This window comes from Propithecus coquereli, unplaced genomic scaffold (assembly GCF_000956105.1).
Source record: "Propithecus coquereli isolate 6110/MARCELLA unplaced genomic scaffold, Pcoq_1.0 Scaffold417, whole genome shotgun sequence".
Classification (NCBI taxonomy): domain Eukaryota; kingdom Metazoa; phylum Chordata; class Mammalia; order Primates; family Indriidae; genus Propithecus; species Propithecus coquereli.
Window position 1 is genome coordinate 717355 of NW_012149919.1, and position 21827 is coordinate 739181.

General features: G+C 32.5%; 1 protein-coding gene across 1 annotated transcript in view; it reads right to left on the reverse strand.

Moving 5' to 3' along the window:
* CDH18 (cadherin 18, type 2) overlaps positions 1 to 21827 on the reverse strand; it is a 210810-nt gene that overhangs the window by 34052 nt on the left and 154931 nt on the right. Inside the window, exons 6-7 of the mRNA XM_012653179.1 lie at positions 21643 to 21779; positions 3155 to 3276 (exon numbers count right to left, since the gene is read on the reverse strand). Coding sequence (XP_012508633.1) covers positions 3155 to 3276; positions 21643 to 21779 — 259 coding nt within the window. The remainder of the gene's footprint in view (positions 1 to 3154; positions 3277 to 21642; positions 21780 to 21827) is intronic.

The window sequence follows — 21827 nt, forward strand, 5'->3', positions numbered from 1 at the left end:
AACAGGGGCTTCTCTATCTTTTCAAATTACTAATGATTGACTTCTTAATATTTCTTTTGATTCATTTCCATTTCATTGATCTCTGCTCATAAGTATGTAATACTTTCCTTCTATTTCATTTAAATGCTGCTGTTGTTCTAATTTCTTGTAAATGAATGCTTGCAATTTTAATTTGCATTAAAATTAATGATCTTCATCATTATACGCATTTAAAATTATAAATTTCCAACTAGTCACGGTTTAACTGTTTCTTAGAAGCTTTGATATGATACATTTTCATTGTCTTTCCATGTAACTATATTTTCTTTTCATTTAACTTTGTATTTCTTCCTGGACTATTAGGTTATTTAGAAGTGCATTTCTTCATTTCCAATAGAACTTTTTCTAGCAATGGTTTTGAATTGCTATCTAGCTATATTTATTGTAATAAAGAAAAAAATAAGGTTTATCCTTTGCAAAGTACTATTAATAAAACTTGCTATTTGATCCAGCAGATAGTAAATTTTTGGTTAATATTTTGTACAAATTTTGTAATGCATAATCTCAAGTTGGTATAATTGTCAATCAGTACAGTCTGATAGTTGTGATAGTCCATTTTCAATATTATTTCTGAAATTTTATGTGAATATTCTATCAGTTACTGGAAAAAGTGTGCAAAAATTTCCAATTTAATAACATTTGTCTATTTCCCTTTATATTTCTATCAGCTTTTGCTTTGTTAATTTAGAGGTAATGTTGATAAACATATCTAAATTTAAAATAGTTGTTTCTACTTGGTATACCGGCTATTTTTATCAGCATGAAATTTGTCTCTTTACATCTATTAATATTAATGTTTCTCTTAATAAAGTTTATGTGTGTATATGTTATTCTTTAGAGGTATGTATATAACTTCCATTAGTAATTGTTTGAATACTTTTCTGTATTTTTTATTTCAAATTGTTTTCTTTTTATATTGATAATGCATCTCTTTTAAGCAACTTTTAATTGACTTTTTAAATCTAGTCCGATAATAGGCATCTTTTAATTTGAGTATTTGAGTGGTTTTATTTTAACTTAAATACTAATGAACACTTTAAATTGACATATTTTATATTTGCTCTTTATATTTTCCATTTGTTTTCATTTTTTTTTAATTTCAGCATATTATGGGGGTACAGATGTTTAGGTTACGTATGTTGCCCTTGCCCCCTCCCTCCCCCCTAAGTCCGAGTTTCAAATATGTCCATCCTTCGGGTGGCGTGCATTGCACTCTTTGTGTATTCAAATACCCGTCCCCTCCTCCCTCCTCCCCCTCCCCCCTGCCCAACATCCAATAGATGTTATTCTTATATGTGCACTTATGTGTTGATCGGTTAATACCAGTTTGATGGTGAGTACATGTGGTGCTTGTCTTTCCATTCTTGGAATACCTCACTTCAATACATGAGTGGATTAATAAAATGTGGTATATGTATACCATGGAGTACTATTCAGCTTTAAGAAACAATGATAATATAGCACCTCTTGTATACTCTTGGATAGAGCTGGAACGCATTCTACTAAGTGAGGTATCCCAAGAATGGAAAGACAAGCACCACATTTGTTTTCATTTTAATTAAAATGTCTTTTTAGGTAATTGGAGATTCACAGGAGCTGTGAGAAATAATACAGAGCAGTCTCATGTACCTTTTACATAGTTTCCCCCACAGTTAGTATCTCGCAAAACACCCTGGAAACCAGGGTATTGACATTGGTAAGGACAAGATACAACACTTTTCCATCATGGTAAAGCCACTTCATACTGCCATTTTATGGCCACACCCATTTCCCCGCCACCCTTACCACTCACCTTTTTAACCTCTGGCACCTACTCATCTGTTCTCCATCTCTATAATTTTACTATGGTAAAAATGCTATTTCAATGGAATCATACATTATGCAAACCCTGGGGATTGGCTCCTTTATTCACTCAGAAAAAATCTTCGGAGATTCATCCAGGTTGTTGTATGCATCAGCTGTTTGTTTCTGTTTATTACTGAAGGATATTCCATTTTATAAATTTACTACAGTTTGCTTAACTATTCATCTATTGTAGGACTTCAGAGTTGGTTCCAGCGTAGGTCTATTATGAATAAAATTGCTACAAATATTTTTGTACAGTTCGTTTTGTGAACACAGGACTTCTATCTCTGGTTGAAATGTTCCAGTGCAGTTGCTGGATAATATGGTAGTTGCATGGTTAGTTTATTGTGAAATTGCCAAAGTATATTCTAGAATAGCAGTTCTATTTTACACTTTCACCAACAATATAGAAATAATCTAATTTCTCAGCATCTTACCAGCATTTAGTGAAGTTTAGCTCTTATGATAGGCAGGTAGTGATTTCTTATTATAGCTTTAATTTCTATTTACTTAATCACTAATAATTTTGAATATTTTGTCATATGATTGCTATTTATATATCCTTTTCACTAAGTGTCTATGTCTTTGTCTATTTTCAAATTGTATTTTTTTATTTTCTTACTGCTGAGTTTTTTGGGGGGGTGCTTTTTTGTCGTTTTTTGTTTTTGTCTTTGTTTTGAGATATAGTATCATTCTGTTGCCTGGGCTAGAGTGCAGCGGCATCATCACAGCTCACTGCAACCTCAAACTCCTGGGCTCAAGCGATTCTCCTGCCTCAGTCCCCTGAATAGGTGGGACCACAGGCATGTGCCACTAAGCCCAGCTAATTTTCCTATTTTTTGTAGAGACAGGGTCTCGCTTTTTAGTACCAGCATCACTCAATTACCATTCATGTGTCACTCCCTCAATCCCCCAAATCAGGCCAAGGAAGTCCCTCCTCCTCAGTCTAGTCTGTAAGCTTCATTAGGACAGGAACACTCACTATTTCCTCTTCACTTAATGCAGGGCTATACATAAAGCATTCAGTATAACTTTATTGGCAGGATGAACACATTATTCATGAATGAGTTCATTTTTCTAAGTTACATTTGGAATCCAGAGAAAGTTTATTTTCTGTGATTCTCAAAAAATTCATTTGGTACTATAAAATCATTTTTATTGAGCACAAAAATTACACTGGGGGATTTGAGGAATTATACCTAAGAATAATATAAATAAAGCTACTTGTTTTTCTTCCATTCAAATGATAGAAAGGAAACAATTAACTTACCTGGCCAGGCTTAGAATTTTCACAGACAACAATATCATATTCCCTGGCAAGTTCAGGTGGATTGTCATTGACATCCAGAACTCTAATACCCACTGTGACATGGCTCAGCAAACCAGGATTATCTGCAAAACACACAGGGATGTATTTAGTATTTCCATGCACACTTTAGAAGCTTGGTTTGAAACAAATCTCCTTAATACTGTAACTTGTCACTAGTTCCATATGCTGTAGCAGGACTTCTGGCAAAAGACAACTTTATGATGGCACTCTTTGCTAGAACTCATTAACTTACAGAAAAATGAAAAATGAACACCAAGGCATGACATGAATGCCAAAGTGATATTCTGTCATATCAAGGAAATTACATGTTATCCAGGAACTGGAGTGGGAGAAAGTTGTCAGAATTCATTGTATGCTGTCAGAGCCTAAGAAATGAACAATTAGTTTCATTATTAATCTAAGAAAAGCACAGCAGTTGATAAAAAATGTAATCTTTAAAAAGTCCATTTTAAATCTAAATAAATTCGAAGATTATAATAGAAAGTAAATTTATTTACACAAAGGATCATTTTCTTCTTATAGGAGAATATATGAAGTGTGTGATATTAAGCCACAACACACTTAGGGAAAAATAAAGAACAATTTAAATTAGAATTTATGACAGAATTCCCATACAACTCTGATAGATGTCAAAATTTATTCTGTACTTTAAAATATGCCTTAAACTCAATCTTCCCATTTTTTGGTAAGTGAATTAATTCTGAGATATGAGGCAAAGGCAAATGTTTGGTTCATTTTACATGTCAAAGCTAGAGATTAAGGATACATGATGAAAAATTAAAAGTTTTTTTCTCTCTCTGTCTCCCCCTGCCCTGCTCATTGCTAATGTGTCTTGTCATTCTCTGAGAATAATTCAAAAATAAAATTATAACAACACAATAATACATTCAGGAATAAGACTAGTAAAAAAGCACATAAAATTTAGAGAAATTTATCATAGTACAACAGTAAAAGGAAAAAAACTATCCATTTTAGCCTGAATAAAATAATAGTAAACTGATTTTGCTGATGTGTTAAAAAAAAAACCTTAAACAATTAAGTTACAGGAATGCTCATTTAGTTCAGGAATAAAATAAGGAAGGAAGGAAAGGTGAGAAGGATGGATGGAGGGAGAAAGGGAGGGAGGAAGGAACTGCTGGGCTCAGGCTGTCCTTTGGAACTGGAATGTCCTTGCACCCATTCCACACTTGGGCACAGGAAACTAAATCCTCTGGGTAGAAACAGAATATTTCCATTTGGCCCAGTATTATTTTCTATCCCCAATGCACAAACACTAGTCCATAACTTAACAACTAAAAATACAGCATTTGAGATCAAACAAATAACAGTTTTGTCTGTGGACCTACTACCATTCTGTGTCCTGTGGGAAACTGTAGTTCATCTATCTAATCCAACCTTCCGGAGCCTGAGACTCATCACACACAGGGCATGTACTCTCGGGGCAACTATAGGAGGTATGGTAAAGAGTTATGAAAAGCAGAATGTGAGAGTAAGTGTAACGTGATTACTGGTGCAAATTGAATACTGCTTTCTGTTGACCAAAAGTAGGATAATGGATAAAAACGTAGCTTTACTTCCAGATAATTATTGTTGAAAACCACTTGTAGCTTTGTAGCCCCTAATAGCCTAACAGCATGCATTCTGGTATGTTTTACTCAATCATGATATTAGTTAATTCTGTATTTGTGAACTAGCAAGCTCCTGTGGATCTCTATATATTATTTCCCACAGTCCTTGGGTTAGTATTTTACACTTTAAATGTCAATCACTTTACCAATCACATGTAAACATAGTCATGTGTGTTATAAACATTTTGCTAAGGCTAAAATTGAGTAATTCCTTAAGTTCTGAATGAAATATTTCTGTTATTGTTATTATGGTTTTTATTTTCATGCCTAATGTCTAGAAATTAAATTTACATAATTTATTTTAGTGGCAGACTAAATAAAATAGGTTGAAATCAGACAAACTTAAATATGAATCCCATTTCCAACACTCTTCAGGAACAAGGACATTTGAAAGTTATTTGTTTATTTCTATGCCTTAATTATTTCATCTATAAGCCTAGAATAGAGTTATTTGACTTGCCAATGTGTGTTTTTGAGAAACAAGTAAGGTAACCATGTAAACTTTATAATAATGAGCTTGGGAAAGAGTAGAATGTACATTTTAATCATTTTTCAATGTTAAAAAAGAAACAAACCCAAAACATGTACATGTAATTCCTCACAAACTATATTATCACCCATGGTTCATGCGATAGCAATGTATTAGAATTCATATCAGCAGTGCCCCCTATGGAGATAAAGGGATACAGCGAAAGTGTTGCAGTGCAAGTGCAAGCTTGATAGTACATTTGAAGGATCTTTTGTAAGTTAAGAATAATCAATTTTATCCAGTGAGTATTTTTGAAAAGATTGCTACGTGTATAACACTGTGCATTGTTCATAACACTGATTGCTATGTGCGTAACACTGTGATAGAACAATTAAATATGCTACTCATACAGATTTCCCGCTATTTATACTGAATGGAGAAAACAAATTAAATACTATTATTTTTAAATTTGTTTTCTTAAAAATTGCAACTTAATTGTTTAATTTACTTTTATTCTGAAGCCATTATTATTGAAATATAGTTCCCCAGAACAATCTAAATCATGTTTACTAGGGAATTTGGTTAATTTCTAATCTAATTATGCATATTCTAAATCAGTATTAAAAATGCCTGTCAGTATATAGATTAGTGTAAATTTTCTAATCTATATAATGTTGATTATTTACCTCAAAATGTGGTTTTATTCTTTTTTCTTTATGAAAATTCACCCCAAAATAAAAAGCCTTATCTACTATTATAATAACAAATGTCAATGAATAAGAATTTAAATAATCACATTTATACCTTACTAAGTTTCATAAATTTCAATGAGAATAAATCTGGGTTTATAAATTACATTTTTTGGTGCTTCCTTGATGTCTTTGAAAAGATTTCATTATAGGAAAATATACAACAAAAATAATCCTCACTCTTTTGAATAGGTACTGTGGGCTGATACTAGAGCATTTTAACATTCTAGACTAATGGTTAGTTTATTAACAAATATGTTTCCACCATTTCCTTAAATGTAAAAATAAGTTTCGCATTTAAGTGATCAAATGAAAACTAAATTTTCCACACAATGCATTTGTTTGTTTTGAAATGAAGACAGTTTGGGCATTTTTACTTGTAATTTTAAAATCTTGTATATGAAAGTGATATTTAATTATTAAGCAGAAAAACTGAAAAATGTTAATACATAATATAAACTCTTTTCTAATATAAGTATTTACTCTATTTAAGAATTAATTTTTAGATAAATTTATCACATTTCCTGGTATATGTTTTTACCACTAACATGCTCTTTTACTAATCTGCCTCTTTTTTCTCTTTCCTTTCCTTCTTCATATCTTAGTTAAATATTAATTTAGAAATCAAATATTATATTCAAAATAATACATTATAACAGTAAGGTATATATCTAATATCTAATAGATTAGTACTCAAATATTTTTGTATTGTACCCAAATATAAAGGTTTAAAATAAAGCATTCCATGAATTTTACATGTTGGAAATTTAAACCAATCTCTGTGTTAGATCACTATTTTATAATAGTTAAAGAAACATAACACTTGTGTACAAACACTTTTAAAAATTACAAAGCCCTTAGAAACACATTATGCAAAATTCATCCCATATATTTATCCAATTTTTGTCAGTTTACAATGTATAATCTTATTAATCACATAGTCATACAAATTCCAGACTGAAGCGAATCACCTATTATATAATGAATCTTCACTTTTTCAAGGACATTGTCTTGTTCCAGTTACCCATAAATCTTCCAGTAATTCTCTATGTCTTCAATATTATTGCCTGAGAGTAACATGAGTTGAAAGCTTTAAAATTTAAGATGTACCTTGATTCTTAGGCATAAACACTATCACTGTTCTGCTAATCAAGAATGTAAGGTCAACATAATTCACCTCTCTGTGAAATTAATTACATTGGAATCATGTAAGGATTTGCTATTGATTATAAAATAATTGAAAAAATAGGTCCTTTATCTCTGTGCAAATGTCATAATTGACCCATTCAATGTTACAGAGAATCTGGAAAAGGTAACATTAATTTTTCATTTTTTGTAATAATTCACAATTTTAACATTTATTTTCCATCTTGGTCTATTCATCCACCATGCCTGTGAACATTTCTAACTTTCATCTTTATAGAGTGCACAAAACTCACCTTAGGATCAATTCTTATGCCATCTTTTCATTTATATTTATAATAATAATCATGATTTTATACTATTTTCTTTTTCTAGGTGAATAATCTAATCATAATAAACATTTTCTTATCAGGTACATTCAGCATATGAAAATGTTTTTTTAATTAGAGCAAAATAGCTAATGATAAATCGTTCATTGAAATAATGATACATGTACATTTCAAATATTTATATGAAAATATTCAAATGCATAATTATTAACCAATCTCCACTCTCCTGATGTAGGGGTAAGCCAGGCCTTATCTCTGAGTATGGATCTACTACTGTTTGGGATTAATGCCACCATTCTTATAAAAACAACATACTCTGAATGATCTATGAGGTCCAAAACTAATTTATTCCAAGTGAGGGACAAACTTGAAGATACTTTCAGAACAGTCTGAATGCAACATCATTTCTTATTTTTATAAAACTCCCTGAGATTTTAAGTTGTCCATTTTTTCTCCTAAATTGCAACATACTGTTAGCAAATCAGTTTTATCAAGTATTTGGAAAGCTTTCAACTTAGACTGCACAAATTCTGATTCTATTATGTACATATATTCCATCATTTTGTGTAATATTTAAATAAATTACATAATTACAATAAAAAAGTTTAACTGGCTTAGAAATAGAACTCAAGGGGGAAATAAAAAACCTTCCTATTTGAGTCAGGAAAGACCAACTGATACCAAACTGGCCTGCCATCATAAACGATCATAAAACTGAACAAAATATATGATACTTATTTCTCTCGGACCCTTGGAAGTAGATAGTACAAAACAATGCTTCCTGAGAAAAGAGACATACATGAGCAGAGCCCCAGGATTCCCTGGAGCTTTGATAATACATCCATCATGACCAAATGGGGGATATCTCAGGAAGGAAAGGCTGATGAACATTTAAAAAATTCAATGAATATAATTCATAACACACATATATTATCTCAATAAATGCAGAAAAACACTTAACAAAACATAATATCTTTTTTTTTTAATTTAAGAAGGAAAAAGAGGACACAGCAAACTAAGAATAGAAGGGATTCCTCAATCTAAAAAGCACATGCACCAAAAATCTACCATGATCATCATTCTTATTAGTGAAAATTGAGTGCTTTAAATGAAGGAACTAAAGAAAAGAAAGGTTGGGATATAAGCTCTTAGCACTTTTCCTAAACAATGCTGTGAAGATTGTAGTCAGCATAATTAGAAAAAGAAATAAAAGTCATATCAATTATAAAGAAACACATTTATCTTTCTTCATAGTCATCATGATCATCTAATCAGAAGTACCATATATTATACAAAAGAAATTTTCTCTAAAAGCCTCCTGAAGATATATCAAGTAATGATTTATATTAATTTAAATATATTTCAACCATGTTTATGATGATAATAAGAGTTTAAATTAATTTTGTTACTATTTGCCAAGTACTGTGTTAAGACACTTCATTTAATCCTCACTGTAATCATTTGTTATGGATAAGAAAATCTGTAATACTTTTGTTAAATAACTTGCCCAAGTTCCAGTTGCTTGTAAGGAACAGGAAAAGTACTTAAATAGAGATGGTCATACTACACATTCAGTATTCTTAAATATTATGCATCACTGTTCTAAGATAATGTAAATACTTTACTGACAATACAATGATAATTAGTTACATTTAAACCAACACCCTGGATGAACACAGAAGTAAAAATGAAAAAATATATATAAGGAAAACAATAAAGAAAATCCAGTCTACATTTACTTAAAAATTTCTAAAATGTGCTCTGATTCATATACAAAATATAGAACATCTATCCTGTAACCCTTTAACTCTTACAATTTTAAGTCACATAAAAGCTGAGCCTCTTCGGAGCCTTTCACATAATTTTAGAACTGAATAAAACATATATTTTCGAGTGGAATTTTTTCTTTATGGAATGAAATGTATCGATTAAGAGAGATTTAATTCACATATTTAATACAGACACTAATGTTTAGATCAGTCATCGATTACAGTTATGTATTTATTAAAAACACATGTTAAACATTCTCTTTTTGGGAAAAAACACTCTAGAATACTTCCACGAATTTATCACATGCTCTAGGTATATCCACCCAAGGTATATACCTAGAGAAGTTTTCGCATTTACACAGGAAATATATACAAGATACATTATATTGGCAATGCTCATAATCTCTAAATCTATAAAGTTAAAAATAATCCAAAAGCAATTGACAGTTGTATGCACCAATTAAAGTAGATTTATTTTCTCAGCATAGTGAAAATGAATAAATTTCAGCTATACTTCTGAACATGAATGAATCTCAAAGAACACAGCACTGTGAAAAAAAATTCATAGACAGTGCGTGTAATATTAATATATGTATATATACAATAGCAATGGTCATGGGCCAATATACACAATTCTGTAGTCAGAGACATAAATAAACATATGTATACACATATATATAGACAAAATGCACATATGATTGCATCTGGTAAAACTATAAAGAAAACAAAGAGCTCTTGCTGAGTATATACTTAAGACATGACATCAATGTATTTGATATATACTGGAATGACAACTGGAAAATAATTGGTCCAAATATTTAAGTGTGCCCATTTATTAACAGAAATGCATGAATGTATATATACACTCAAACTCCGTATATGTATACACATATTCATTCATTATTTCAAATTATTCTGTAATTATCTATTAAGCATAATTTTCATAGTTTTATATAATATGTTTTTCTTTATGGGTTGCATAATTTGTACGTTTTAAAACATTCCCCAAAACAATAAACGTTGATGTGGATGCGGAGAGATAGAAACATTCACTCACTGCTGGTAGGACTGTAAACTAGTAAAACCTCTGTGGAAAGTAATATGGAGATACCTCAAAGAGCCACAAGTAGAACTACCATTTGATCCAGCAATCCCATTACTCGGCATCTACCCAGAAGAACAAGACATTCTATAAAAAAGACATCTGCACTCGAATGTTTATAGTGGCACAATTCTCAGTTGCAAAGATGTGGAAACAACCCAAGTGCCCATAAATACATGAGTGGATTAATAAAATGTGGTATACGTATACCATGGAGTTCTACTCAGCCACAAAAAACAATGGTGATCTAGCACCTCTTGTATTATCCTGGATGGAGCTGGAACCCATTCTACTAAGGGAAGTATCCCAAGAATGGAAAAACAAATGCCACATGTACTCACCATCAAATTGGTATTAACTGATCAACACTTAAGTGCTCATATAGTAATAACATTCATTGGATGTAGGGAAGATGGGAGGGCGGGATGGGTATATACACACCTAATGGGTGCGGTGCACACCGTTTGGGGAATGGACACGCTTGAAGCTCTGACTCGGTGGAGCAAAGGCAATATACATAACCTAAACATTTGTACCCTCATAATATGCTGATGTATTCTCCTGTATAGAGCTGGAACCCATTCTACTAAGTGAAGTATCCCAAGAATGGAAAATAAGCACCACATGTACTCACCAGCGAATTGGTTTCACTGATAAGACACCTAAGTGCATATATAAGAATAACATTTATTGGGAGTCGGGCAGGTGGGAGAGAGCAGGAGGAGATGGGTATATGCATACATAATGAGTGTGATGCGCACCATCTGGGGGATGGACACACTTGAAGCTCTGACTTGGCGGGGAGCAAGGGCAACATATCTAAACTAAACATCTGTACCCCCATAATATGCTGAAATAAAAAAAAAAGAGAAAAGACAATTCTAAGTGGTCAAAGGAAGGTAGTTGAACAGTCTTGAGAAATTGCCCAAAGTGTTTAAGAAAGATAAAAAAAATAAAATAATAAAACATTCCCTATTACAATGCCATAGAGACGTTATCTTGCATTTCCTTTGAAGTTTAATTTAGCTCTTCTAAATACTGGCATTACTTATTTTGCACGGTTGTAAGGTTGATAATTAAGTTTACTTCATTGGCACAGCTAGTTTTCACTGCTCTGTCATACTCTGCTTGGACAAGCGTCTATCCATCTCCCTTACTGACCTGCAAACAAATTCTACATTGTCACAATCTGTCCAGTTTTCAAAGAATGCAACTTATATTAATGAAATGTTTTTTTTCAAATTTTCTATATGGTTTAGATATAGATATGGTTTATATAATATATTTATTTGTATGTTGGTAAATTATATGTACACTCTAAGTTTATTGTACTCTTTATGTAATCAAATATCAAAGATTTTTATTTTGTTGTTTGAAACATCCTTTTAATTACTGATTTTTTTTGTCTACTTACTAAAATATTTCTAAGAGAGGTCTGTTTACAGTGTCTTCCATAATTGTGTTTTTGTTTATTTTGAACATACTTTATTAGTTGAATTAAAAGTTTCAATTGGTTTCATCACCCTGATAAAATTCAATTCCTGTAATATAAAATAACGCAAAATGACCCTCTTATCACCACAATAGTTTTTTTTATTGTTGTTTTAAAGTGTATGTTGTATGATACTAATAAAGTTCTGCTTGATTTCTTCTGGTTAGAATGTTTTATTTTTTATTCTATTCTTTTATTTTGAAAGTTTATCTTTATATCACACATATGCCTATTATAAGTACCATAAAGATGATTTTTTTTATTCCACTCCAGTATGGTATTTTTTAAACAGAAGAGTTTATTCAGTTTATACCATGGGAGTTATTAATATATATTATTACTACTTTATAATATGCTTCAAACTTGTCTTAATTTTCTTGTATTATCCCATCTAATTTTAGATTGTTAGGTTTTATTTTTATTTCATTTCTCTGCTAATAATTTAAAACATGTATACTAAATTTTGTTTATTTATTAACCCAGAAATGTTAACATGAATGCGTAACTTTGGAAAACCTAAGAGCAATCAACATCTGAATTCTTGTCCTGGTCATTACGATACCTGTTAAATGCTTTAATTACAATCAAGTTTTTCCCAAATTTATTCTTATCAGTTGTTGCTCTTGTTGCACTTTTAGTAACTTGTCAAATTTGACAGAACAATAACTCAAGATAGGTCTGAAGGCTAAAATTGGGGCGCCCCACAATTCAATGAATAGAGAAATAAGGAGGAATTAAGCAGCGCACTGAGGAAGAAGAACCAGGGGAAGATGAAGAGAATAAATACAATCTGTCCTTAAGCCAAAGAACCTGTTTTTTGAAAGAGTTTTCAGTTATGCCACATGTTGAGTAAATGGAGGAATGAGAATCATGCTTTGGATTTTGCAGAATGGAAGACAAGAATAATTGTGGTGAAGCAGTGAAGTCAAGAGTCTTCTTAGAGTAGGTTTGAAAGGGCATAAAAAAAGAGAAAGTGCAGACTATGAATACAGTCAATTTTCAAGAAGTTTTCCAGTAAAGAATATGGAGTAATAGGATTGTGCTTGGAGGGAAATGCAAGATCAAGGGTTTTCCATCTTTGCTTTGCTAGAATTAATTTTGTTTTCAGATAGGAAGTAAAGCATGTTTTTGAGGACAAAGGAATTATGCATTAGACAGGAAAAAATGAGGATGCGACAAAGAGGAAACATGATTAATAGAGCAATGTCTCAGAGTGAACAAGAAAGGACAGGGTGCAGGGCACATGTATTGGGGTGGCCACAGACCTGGCATGGAGAGTTTACTCATGGTAACCCGAAGGAAGATAGATTTATGGGTTCTAATGACCCTAGTTCTAGTTAGATTGGAAGATATGATGACAGGAAAATATGAAAACCCTTTTCTGATTGCTCATATTGTATAAGTTGTTAGAGATGCAAAATTATGTGATACAGTACATGTAAGGAAATTGGAAGAGGTATTAGAAATTTAGGGAGAGAAAAACTTATAAAATAAATACATAACAACACTGTATAAAATTGCTTGAGCTATTTAAGTTTCTGTTGAATAAACACACTTGTTCTGATTTTTCTAGAATATGGTACCAAGCCTGGGATATTGAAATTAGTAAGTCATCAAACATATCAACATGTTATGTAAACATTAAAAAATAGAATATGGTAGATATTGTAATCACCTCAACAAACTGCTAACTGTTCCTTACTTTGTAGGACCTCAGAGGTCTGAATGAAGTTGACTACAAATGATGATAAAAATATGGGCCTTGGTGGCCCTGAGCCAATGTGGGTAACCCTTACCTTCTGCCACTATACTTAATCCAATTATGGAGAAATTTCATGTATTGAATATTATTTTTAAAGACAGTGAAAGGAAAATAGTTCAAAAATGACGTAAAGCAGCAACATTATTAATGGCTACGCAAAATCATGATCTATCTCCCCAGGATGTGAATGAGGATGCACATATCCCAATTTAAAGACACTATTATTTTACCATGTTACATATTAATATAGTACTTGCTACTATAAGATAACAAAACTAAGGCAAAAGATGACATGAAAAGGAATGCAGAAAAGGAAACATCACAGAGAAATGGAGACAGAGATGCAATAAAAAGCTCGAATCTTGATTTATCTATGAACTTTTCAGGTATATGAGCAAATAAATCTTTTTTAAGTCTGAGACCAAATTGAATTCATTTTCTTTGTTTGCTTTTTGTTATTTTTTAACTGAAAATATTCTAATGAATCCTTGTAGCCACTTCCAAGATGGGGCCAATACTTGCATCCTGGTGTTCAGATCCTTATTAATAGCCTCCTGCATTTAATAGGGTTGGCCAATTTAACAATAAAATATTGGGGAAGTAACAATGGATGATTTCTGAGCTCAGGTGATAAAGAAGATGGCAACCTTGACATTACTCCCTTGGATAATTCATTCTGAGTCAGCCAGCTGTCATGCAGTCAGGATGCTTAGATAGTCCAATGGAGAAGTTCATGAGTTATAGAACTGAGTTCTGTGAAAGCATCACTGACTTGCCAGCTATGTGAGGGAGATGTTAAACTTGTTTCCTATGAGTGCAGTCACACCTTGAAATAATTGCAGCCCCATCCAAAATCTTGATGGCAACCCCATGAATGCTCCTGAACCTGAATAACCTATTTAAACTATTCCCTTCTTATTGACCCATAGAAACAATATGAGATACTATTGTTTATTGACATTTTAAGTCAGGGGTCTCCAATATTTTTGGCACCAGGAACCAGTTTCATGAAAGACAGTTTTTCTACATATGGGGTTGGCGGGGTGGTGGACGGCGGAACTCTGTGGCCCAGACCTTAACAGGCCACAGATCAGTACCAATCTGTGACCCGGGGTTGGGGACCACAGTTTTAAGTCATTATAATTTGGAGTAATCTATTACATGGCAATAGATAACCAATGCATTGATACATGTATATTCACACACACACACGCATACATATATATATATATACAAAAAATTCAGAAAAGTATTTTATTTATTTTTATATTGTTTAAGGCAATACCAATTTCTTTCTGTGCTATTCCTTTTATGTGCTAAGAAAAAGTGCCAATTAGAATCTCTTTGTGTGCTAAGGGAAATTGCTAATACTAATACATTTGTGGAAGACAATTGCGCATATCAAAATAAGCATGTTGACAATAACAAAATAACGTGTAGAAGTTACAGAGACTTAAAAGCATCTGCTCTAAAGTAATGGGTTTTTATATTATTAGATGCATCTGCTAATAAAAAATAACTTTAGATTAAAAGGGAACAGGGAATATGTTTACAAATTCTAAATTTCATCTAAATATCACCTGAAGTTAATAGTAAGATTAAATTTGATATTTGTGGATTCTAATTTTCAAATATATTTGCATCAGAGTTGAGAAAAAGATAAAAAGGGTCAATGAATAAATAACATATAATAATTGGTTTGATTTACATATATTATCTGTATAGAGAAAAAGTGAAACAGAGCTGAAGTGAACATTCATATCAATATATACAATATGGAATTGTTTCATTTTAGATCTATTGACAGCAGATCTTTTCAAAAACATTGTACTTTGACTAAAATAGCATCTCCCTGACTTGGGTTCCTTTGGACATACATGTGTTGTGCAAGCAATCAATAATAGAGCTCTATTTTAGTAAATTGATAATTTAGAATAAGTTCTCACATTTACTGCATATAACAGACAAAATAGGATATTGTACGTTAAATGAGGAATATATAGTTTAGTGATCATTGTGTTGTGCAGTGAGTGGTGAAGATGTTAGGGTGATGAGGTAGACAGAGAAATGACAAGCGAAGAATTTCCATGTATTCAACAAAATTTTATTAATCAAGTTCTATGTACCTGGAAACTCACTAAGTATTTGAGAATACTATGATAAATAAAAATAAGTTAGACCTGTTTCCAAAACTTGAGATGGTCACGATCTTTTAGAGGTGAAAAAATATTACAACAAATGTGATAAGTGCTATATTTAAGGCATGCATAAAGTTAGGCTATACAAGAAAAGGAACTGTAAAATTTGTCTAAGAAATTCAAAAAGATTTCACAGACGTACATTTTAAATAGTTCATACAAGTAAATAGCTGTTGTAAAGCAAAACAAAATGAAAAGAGGGTACTGAGAGATGAAACAATTATGAAATTATTGAAAAACCTGGCCTATTTGGGGGCTGCGACTAAAGACATGATACACATTTTTCAGAGGATGAAGCTGAGAACAGAGAGGATGGAGTCTTGTGAAGGAAATCCATACATGTTATCTATAGAGTTTATTTCTTAGGCAATCAGGAAATGTGTGTGTGTGTCTCCATATGCGTATGCATGCGATGGGATTAGTACTCAATGGAGCTAGGACAAACCAAATTGTGGTTGGAAACAATGTTTCTTAACCTTAACTTCACATTGGAATCACACAGGGCAATGGTCTTTAAGACTGAGGATCTAATGAATGAGGATCACATGGAGGTCTGATAAAATCCAGGTTGCTGGGCCACAACCACAGAGTTTCTGATTCAGTAGATCTGGGGTGAAGCCTGAGGATCTTCATTATTAAGTTCCCAAGGAACACATTTTGAGAACTACTGGTTTGGAATTTAACACACCGAGGCTTTTCTCCAGGAAAATTGAATCTCGGTATATGGAGATGGGCAGTAAGTATGGCACTCATGTGATTCAAAATATAATGTATAATCAGGATTGAGATCTAAATATTGTGAACGAATGATCACTTGGACAATTGTGTGAGTGATAAAGTGTATAGTACATTGATGGTTAATTTCGCATGTAATTTGGCTGGACTATTACATGGGGAGCAGGGATATTTGGTCGTACATTATTCTGGGTGTTTCTGTAAGAGTGCTTTTGGATGAGATTAACATTTAAATTGATAGACTAAGTAAAGCAGGCTGCCTTTCATATTGTTGGTGGACCTCATCCAATCAATTTACTACCTCCAAGTAAGGGAATTCTCCTGCCTCACAGCCTTGAAAGTGGAACAGCAGCTCTTCCTGGTTCTGTGGCAGCCTGCCAGCCTTCAGACTCAAAGTGGAATATTGAGTCTATGCATTTTGGACACACCAGCTTCCATAATCATGTAAGCCAACTTTTTAAGTAGTAAATATATCCCTCTCCCTCTCTGTCTCTAGCTCTCTGTATATATACATATGTAGACACACTGTACACTCACGTATACATACACACATGCACAAACACCATATTGCTCTCTTTCTCTGGAAAATTCTGACTGATACACTAATACAGGCACATTTGGAACCACAGCAGAATATGCTGGCCAATCTTTACTCATCCTTCACCTTAAGACTGAATCCATGTACTATTCTCTCTATGAAACCTCACTGATCCTCTTAGAGAGATTAAATTACAATGGATTTGTGTTCCTTTAGTGCCTAAAAAATCCTGTTGCCACAGTAATTTTCCACAATGCAATTATCTGCTTACCTTGTCTTATGCATTAGACTCTTCAATTCCTCAAAGGCAAAATAATATCCTCAACATTCTTAGTGTCTAAAATACCACACGGCCTGTCAAGTATTGCTTATTAATATATTCTGTATGAGTCAATTAAAGCATACTTTAGGATAGAGATGATAAAATACATCACACCAAAGTACTAGAATGATAGCTAAGAAAATAGAAATTTCCAAGAAAATAAAAAAATTATAAATATAGTTAAAAATCACAAATAAATCATGGGAAGATAAGAGGTAAAAAGTACTCATTGAATTTGGCTATTAGGCAATCAATGATAACCATATTGGCAGGTTCTAAAGAACAATGGGGATAATGATACATATTATACTAGGGAAGCATAAAAGGAAAATTGAGTCATAACATGTAAGTTTGAGAGAAAATTTATTATTCAGTAAGACTCCCAGAGCTATCAGGTAAGAGCCCAGTCCGCTGACACATGATTTCAGCTTTGTGAAACCCTAAGTTGAGAACCCAGTTGAACCCACCTGGTCTCTGACTCTATAGAAATCATGTGGTTATTTGCTATACAGCAATAGAAAAGTGATACAAGTTACAAATAGCTGTGTTATGGATTACATGGAGGGAAGATATTGCTACCCATAGTGGAAATGTTCAGCAGGTATTTATTTAGAAAGTACTGTCCCCCAAGAATGATAATATGTGATCATAATATAATACATTTTAGTTCCTTGACCATAGACAACTTACTGAATTTATCTAATTCATAGGATCATCTTTACAATTGTAAAAATAAGTTTACTTCACAATATGACATTCAAAAATAAATAATAAGCCTTAGTCAGCTAAAAAACCTGACCAATGCTTTGGCTCAATGAACATCAGCCTCCCTAGAGGGCCGTATTGGAGTGAGAAAAGATCTAGGAACTGGAATAGTTAGATTCATATCTTGTTGTGAGCCTCAGTTTCTTTTATCTATAAAATGGGGATAATATGCCATGTATATTTCACAGAGATTTTTGTTAGGATGACATATCTTTAAAAGCATACCATATAAGTGCAAGATAGCTAATAGTTACGTTTGGAAGCAGCAGCAAAAGATATCATAGCCCAGACAGATGTTTCCTGCCTTTACCATGTGACTGAAAGGCCAAATAACTCTGATCTGGGAACACAGAGCTGAAGACGTCAAAGTCAAACACCATAAAAATAACAGCTGCAATGCATCCAGGTCCCATCTGCATGCTCACGTGCTTTCAACTGTGACATCACATATTCTCACACCGGGCCTCTGACACAAGGATTATTCACCAAGAGGAAGGAGCACTGTTGTTTTCTTTTGTTTTCCTTTGCGCAGAGGTAAATTTGCCATCATTAGCTCTTAAATCCTGATACATTGCCTCACCTGCCTACAGGGGGCATCTTTCTGGTATTTGCATGAACGCCTAGATAGGCTAAAAGTGTACTTTTTAACATTAATTACTAAATGTCATTTTACAGAACAACTGGCTCTTCAGAAACTGTTACATGAAGAAGATTCTTAAAAATCTGATTTGATAAAGTATCAAATACATTTCCAGTGCAGAATATATCAGAAAATACTTTGACAATGAGGCTGATGTTGAGGTTAAGATTACAAACGACTGTACACCAAAGGGCTCCCAATGATACTAACAGGCAATTAGGCCAAGCAACCAGTGGGCACATGTGCACTTTTCTAAATACAGTATCCCACCATGGCTATAAAATTTTAACCAGTGCTCATTCTTTCTATACACTTGTTTATGATTAGGATTAAATTATATTTTAGTAATTCTCATTGAGGTGATTTTCAAGGTTTTTTTAATCACAATCTAAAACTTTGAAAAATTACAATTTGCTATACTATTGGACTTAGTAGATAGAGTAATAGCTTCACTCAATCCCCATATGAAGTATTAGCATTTGGAAAAAAAAAAAAAAATTACCCAGGAAGTATATAATTAGAATGTTACTTTAGTAAAAACAATTATTTCCTGTGATAATGATTGCAGACAGTATAATTTTCATGGTATATATGTACTCATATGTATTCATAAATTAGTTTCTACCTGCTACAAATATTAATTGGACTGAGGTAGTGAATAAGAACTAATGTATAGCTTCTCATTGAAATACCTTTAGAGTTGATTCTCTTTTCTGAAGGATTTGCTCAATGTCCTCATCAATTCTTTTTTTTTTTGGTTATATTAACCCATTCATTCTTTTCTTTTTTCAACTGAATTTTAATGAATCTTTATTATACAACAGCCATTTACTTGTCCTAGAGTAACTAAGGACACACAAATTCATGCCTAGTCTGGCTATTTTGAAAATGAAAATAAACCAGAATGATCACAAATTAACCCACTCACGGTTTCTTTATAACATCCTTTTAAAGTTAAATAGCAAATGCTTATTTTCAAAGAGAATATTATGTTAATAAAATAATCTGAATGGAGGCCACCTTAGCTGATTTTGCAGATGCCAAAATCATAAGAAATACAGGTAGAATAGAAAAGACTGAAGAAGCCTTATGATTGCTGTGTAACAAAGAGCAATATAAAAGCACATAAACCACACTGTGGCAGCACCTCACGCCCACTACAATGGCTATAATCAAAAAGACAGTAATGAATGTTGGTGAGAACATGAAGACTTTGGAAACCTGGAAGTACAAAATGGTGCAGCCACTTTGGACAACAGTCTGGCAGTTCATCAATTGGTTAAACACACAGTTACCACATGAGTTACCAGCAGTCTCATGCCTAGGTATATACCCAAGAGAAATGAAAACATTTTCATACAAATACTTTCACCTTTATTCTCATAGCAATATTATTCATATTAGGAAAAGAGTAGAAACAACACAAATGTCCATCAAGAGATGAATGGATACATAAAATGTGATATATTCACAAAATGGAAGAGTTGGCAATAAAAAGGACTGAAGTACTGAGGAGTCATACTATAATATGGATGTATCTTGAAAACAAAATCCTAAGTAAAATAAACCAGTCACAAAAGACACATATTATATGATCCTTTTATATAAAATATCAATAATAGGCAAATCTATAGAGAAAAAGTAGATTAAGGCCTTCCTGGCTTGGGGAGGGGGATACTTGGGGTTGAGGACTAAGGGGTGAAGGATTGTTTTGAAGTAATAAAAATGTTTCTAAAATTGATTGTGGTGATGGATGCATAACTCTGTATACTAGAAGCTACTGAATTATGCACTTTCAAAGGGCAAATCACATGCTATGTGAACCAAATACCAATGAATATGTTAAAAAAATTTTAATATTCTATACCTTCTGGAAATAAAAGAGAACATACTTTCAATATATGTAGCACTAGTTTCAAGTGTGAAGTATCCTTAATCCCTGATATATTTATAGTTCTCTCATGAATACATTGAAATCTTTCCTAAATGCAGATATAATTTCCATATACAATTCTAAAGTGGGAATAATTGGTACCTTTGGTTTACTTTCCAACATAAAGAAAATCTTTATTGTCATGACAGCGTATGCATTTTCTTAAAGTTATATTCTAATTTAATTTGAGCACAGTCATATCTACCTTTACGAACTCAGAAATATTTTTATTTATGCGTGTTTTTTGTTGTTGTTGTTCCTGAGCTTAGGTGTTTACCACAATGCAAAATTCTGGATGGAGGTGGAACAAGAGCCTTCCTCAGCTTTATGTCATATACTTCTCTTGAAGAGTGCTTAGACCTGGCTGTTGACATTCCAAGAGTCATTCTTTTACTAAAATTCTGTAAGTATTAATTGAAGATTAAGCAGCAGTATTATATTTATAAAATAATCAAAGTGCAATTAAATTCCTCATTTCTTTCTTTTTTTTTTTTTTTTTCTCTAAACTACCACATGTGAAGTACCCTGATGGCTTAAGTAAGGCATAAGCAAAGGAAAATGCAGTTCTCACTGTTAGGAGGAGAACCAAATGTCCTGACTCAGGAATGAGGACTAAGTGTTCTGTGATGCCAATTTTCCATCACTATGATGGGATTTAAGTAAGGAAAAAGATAATAGATTTATTCACTGCATCTGATGATGAGTAATTATATTGAATATGTTCTGTGTATTATGCTACATCCTGACATCAAAAATAAAAAATGGAGAGAGCCCTGCTCTCAAGGAAATCTCAGTATAAGTCTCCACGTACAGGTGACATCTTTTCCTATGATACATAAAGTAAAGTAGTTTACCATCTTCTGAAGCAGCAACTGTGATGTTGTACCAAGGAGTTTCTTCTCTGTCAAGAACCTTTGTAGTCTTAATGGTTCCAGTATTGGCATCAATGTTGAAAAATCTGTCATCTTCAGCATTATAATTGATGAAGTATCTGGAGAATAAAATAAGAAAAGACTTATCTTTTTTATTTGATACTATA